At 41.9% G+C, this 5106-nt stretch overlaps 1 protein-coding gene across 1 annotated transcript; it reads left to right on the forward strand.

Moving 5' to 3' along the window:
- The first annotated feature begins 1908 nt into the window (after positions 1–1908).
- On the forward strand, positions 1909–4338 carry CRTAP (cartilage associated protein). Its single transcript, XM_073660267.1, has one exon. The coding sequence runs from the start codon at positions 2261–2263 to the stop codon at positions 3482–3484; it is 1224 nt and encodes a 407-aa protein (XP_073516368.1). The 5' UTR covers positions 1909–2260; the 3' UTR covers positions 3485–4338.
- Positions 4339–5106: the final 768 nt, after the last annotated feature.

Below are 5106 nucleotides of genomic sequence, written 5' to 3' on the forward strand. Positions count from 1 at the left end.
GGATTAGATACACGGCTCAGCAGTCCGTATCACACAGGAGAGGATTAGATACACGGCTCAGCAGACAGTATCACACAGGATAGGATTAGATACACGGCTCAGCAGACAGTATCACACAGGATAGGATTAGATACACGGCTCAGCAGACAGTATCACACAGGATAGGATTAGATACACGGCTCAGCAGACAGTATCACACAGGATAGGATTAGATACACGGCTCAGCAGACAGTATCACACAGGATAGGATTAGATACACGGCTCAGCAGACAGTATCACACAGGAGAGGATTAGATACACGGCTCAGCAGAAAGTATCACACAGGAGAGGATTAGATACACGGCTCAGCAGACAGTATCACACAGGATAGGATTAGATACACGGCTCAGCAGACAGTATCACACAGGAGAGGATTAGATACACGGCTCAGCAGACAGTATCACATAGGATAGGATTAGATACACGGCTCAGCAGACAGTATCACACAGGATGGGATTAGATACACGGCTCAGCAGACAGTATCACACAGGATAGGATTAGATACACGGCTCAGCAGTCAGTATCACACAGGATAGGATTAGATACACGGCTCAGCAGACAGTATCACACAGGAGAGGATTAGATACACTGCTCAGCAGACAGTATCACACAGGAGAGGATTAGATACACGGCTCAGCAGACAGTATCACACAGGATAGGATTAGATACACAGCTCAGCAGACAGTATCACATAGGATAGGATTAGATACACGGCTCAGCAGACAGTATCACACAGGATGGGATTAGATACACGGCTCAGCAGACAGTATCACACAGGAGAGGATTAGATACACTGCTCAGCAGACAGTATCACACAGGATGGGATTAGATACACGGCTCAGCAGACAGTATCACACAGGATAGGATTAGATACACGGCTCAGCAGTCAGTATCACACAGGATAGGATTAGATACACGGCTCAGCAGACAGTATCACACAGGAGAGGATTAGATACACAGCTCAGCAGACAGTATCACATAGGATAGGATTAGATACACGGCTCAGCAGACAGTATCACACAGGATAGGATTAGATACACGACTCAGCAGACAGTATCACACAGGAGAGGATTAGATACACGGCTCAGCAGACAGTATCACACAGGATAGGATTAGATACACGGCTCAGCAGACAGTATCACACAGGAGAGGATTAGATACACAGCTCAGCAGACAGTATCACACAGGAGAGGATTAGATACACGACTCAGCAGACAGTATCACACAGGAGAGGATTAGATACACGGCTCAGCAGACAGTATCACACAGGAGAGGATTAGATACACGGCTCAGCAGACAGTATCACACAGGATAGGATTAGATACACGGCTCAGCAGACAGTATCACACAGGAGAGGATTAGATACACGGCTCAGCAGACAGTATCACACAGGAGAGGATTAGATACACGGCTCAGCAGACAGTATCACACAGGATAGGATTAGATACACGGCTCAGCAGACAGTATCACACAGGACAGGATTAGATACACGGCTCAGCAGACAGTATCACACAGGAGAGGATTAGATACAGGATTGCCATATCCCCTTCTGTCAGTCCATGTGGCAGCCGCAGTGACTACATCTCCCAGCATGCACAGGGGTAACTGTACAGTAGGTGTCACTGAGTACGGGGTTTCCGGCCTCACAGCAGGGGCAGGCGGGGGAGGGTGGGGGTCTCTATGGCAGCAGCCCCTGTACTGTCCACATGTGAAGTCAGTTCTCTCTGCAAGTAGCAAAGAAAGCTAAATAAAGTTTAAAAAAAAAAAAGAAGGGGGGCTTTTATTTTCCGGCCAATGGCAGCGTGCCTGCGATGCTTCACATTCCTTCCCCAGACCTCCGCCTGCTGCAACAGGAGAAACTTTCAGAAGTTCCTCCATTCCCTCCTCCTCCTCCTCCTCCTCCTCCTCCTCCCTGTGCTACGTGGTGCTGTGCTCAGAGGAAGGGGGATCAGCTCCCGTCTGGAGACCACCTGCAAAGTGCACCAGAAGACCCCATGCATCCAAGTGTCGAGGACTTCTGGAGGACCGGCAATGACTTAGGAACCTTGTGGGACCGACCGGACCCTCGGGGATCAATTGTGAGTTCCGTATCGTTACTGATCATTGCTATGATTGAGGGATCTTGAAGAACCTAGAACGTTTCTCCAGTTCTGGGCAGCTAAAAAGTTGACCCATAACTTTCTCCACTCTCTCGGGTCTTGAGGTTTGACTTGGCTTCATCATGATGGATGGGCGTCTTGGTTTCTCGCTGTTCCTTGTCTTCGTGGTCTCGGTAAATGCTCAGTATGAGCGTTACAGCTTCAGGAGTTACCCCCGGGACGAGCTGATGCCCCTAGAAAGTGCCTACAAGTATGGACTAGACCAGTACAACAATGAGAACTGGCCCGAGACGGTCAACTACCTGGAGATAAGTCTCAGACTGTTCAGACTTTTGAGGGACAGCGAGGCTTTCTGCAACCTCAACTGCAGCTCGGCTCAAATAGATGATGGTCCACCAGCAAAAAATGAGATCGCCAAGAAAGAGACCAAACACCTGGGCCGTTTCGACGGCTTCCCTGAATTGAAGGTGTTCGGAGATGTTCTCATGAGGGCCCAATGCCTCAAACGATGTAAGCAAGGTCTCCCTGCTTTTCGACAATCGCAGCCTAGCCGGGAGACCATGGAAGAGTTCAGCACTCGGGAACCCTATAAGTTTTTACAGTACGCCTACTTCAAGAACAATAATTTGCCCAAAGCCATCGCAGCTGCCCACACATTTCTTCTGGCGCACCCCGATGACGAGATGATGAAGAGGAATATGGCGTACTACAAGAGTATGCCTGAGTCAGAGTCCCATATCCAAGATCTGGAAACCAAGACCTACGAGAGCTTGTTTATTAGAGCCGTGAGGGCCTACAATGGAGAAAACTGGAGGACCTCCATCTCCGATATGGAAATGGCCCTACCGGACTTCTTCAAGACGTACCAAGAATGTATCGCAGCCTGCGAAGGCTCCCGAGAGGTCAAGGAATTCAAAGACTTTTATCAGTCGGTGGCCGACCACTACATCGAGGTCCTCAAATGCAAGATCAGCTGTGAAAGCAAACTTACCCCGGTCATCGGGGGCTACGTGGTGGACAAGTTTGTGGCCACTATGTATCACTACTTGCAATTTGCTTACTACAAGCTCAATGACGTCCGGAACGCAGCTCCATGCGTGGCCAGCTACCTCCTCTTTGACCCCGATGACCAAGTGATGAAGCAAAACTTGGTCTACTACCAATACCACATGGAGAAGTGGGACCTGTCGGAAAGTAACTTTAAACCAAGGCCGGAGGCCACGCTCTACTACAACATCACCACCAAGCAGAAGGAGCTGTACGAGTTTGCCCTGCAGAACATCGTAGACGATGACGAGGGCGACGTGGTGGAATATCTGGATGAACTTTTGGAGGAACATTTTTGAGGATAATTTTGTTTTTTATTGAGATGAATATTTTGATCAGTTTTCGGGACATTTTATATAACATCCTACGGGTGTGAAAGGTTTCATGTGGTGCTTTTATGGTGTAATATGGGAATAAAATTCCAAAAACTCATAAGTCCAGATGACTTTTGATTGTCCATGAGAAGGTCGGTGGTCGGTGGTTAAAGACCCAAAAACCACAGCACAGAGCGGCGGTCATGCCACCCTGTATTGATGATCGGGCCCTTATTACTCTGCCATAAATGCCTGATCGATGCGGGGCCCAATTTCAGGACCCACACCTATTTCAAGAATGGCGATCCCCCGGCCCATGTGTCACAGTAGTAGAAATGCATAAATAGTAAATCCTTAATACTGCGTCATGGTTGATAGGCAATTCCCGAAAATATTCAAATTGTGTAATTTGCTATTCAGGGGCCAGGGAAAGCTGGGTGACAACCATTATGGCTGCTATTACAGTTCACCTTCAGGTTGTCACGCAGCTTCCTCAGACTCTGAAGAGACAATTAATGTAAGTCTTGGATTCTTTGTAAAGCTGTGACTGCCCTCTGGTGGGTAATATTTGTACTGTTATCTTACTTTTATCCTTTTGGCATATCTTTTATTTTTATTTTTTTTACTTTTTCATCAACATAGTTGTATAAAGGCTTGGGAAGGGGGTTGTTTGTTTTTTTAACATTTTAGAATACATAATTTATTTGACCATTTAATATAGAGAAAAAAAATCCTCCGTTGTTTTCTTGTTTTTGCTGCATTTGTTGTGCAGTAAAAATTACCTGATAATAGGACTCTCCAGGTCAGTGCCATTAGACAAATGCCCAGCTTGTATTTTTTTTTTATATATTTTACTGGTTAAAAAAAAAATTCAGAAAATGTGTTTGTGTCATTTCATTTTATATTTTACCATCAATGTGGCTGCGAGAGGTCTTGTTTTTTGCTTGTCGAGCTAATCTTTTTATTGATATAATTTGTGGGTAGAGTCAATGGTTTGGTGCGATATATATATATCATATTATATTATTATTTATACACATATTTTATTATTTATACACATATATATTTATATTTGATATATATATATATATATATATATATATATATACAAAAAGAAAGCACACATATATATTTATGTTTATTTATATTTTTTTATTTTATTTATATATATATATATATATATAAAGCATTATATTATTATTATTTAAACACATATATATTTATTTATATTTTTATATTTTAGTTATATATATATATATATAAAGCATTATATTATTATTATTTATACACATATATATTTATTTATATTTTTATATTTTAGTTATATATATATAAAGCATTATATTACTATTATTTATACACATATATATTTATTTATATTTTTAGATTTTATTTATATATATATAAAGCATTATATTATTATTATTTAAACACATATATATTTATTTATATTTTTAGATTTTATTTATATATATATATATATAAAGCATTATATTATTATTATTTATGCACAAATATATTTATTTATATTTTTAGATTTTATTTATATATATATAAAGCATTATATTATTATTATTTATACACATATATTTATTTATATTTTTAGA

Source organism: Phyllobates terribilis, unplaced genomic scaffold (assembly GCF_046119375.1).
Source record: "Phyllobates terribilis strain yellow unplaced genomic scaffold, ASM4611937v1 Scaffold_25__1_contigs__length_18738178, whole genome shotgun sequence".
Taxonomy (NCBI): Eukaryota; Metazoa; Chordata; class Amphibia; order Anura; family Dendrobatidae; genus Phyllobates; species Phyllobates terribilis.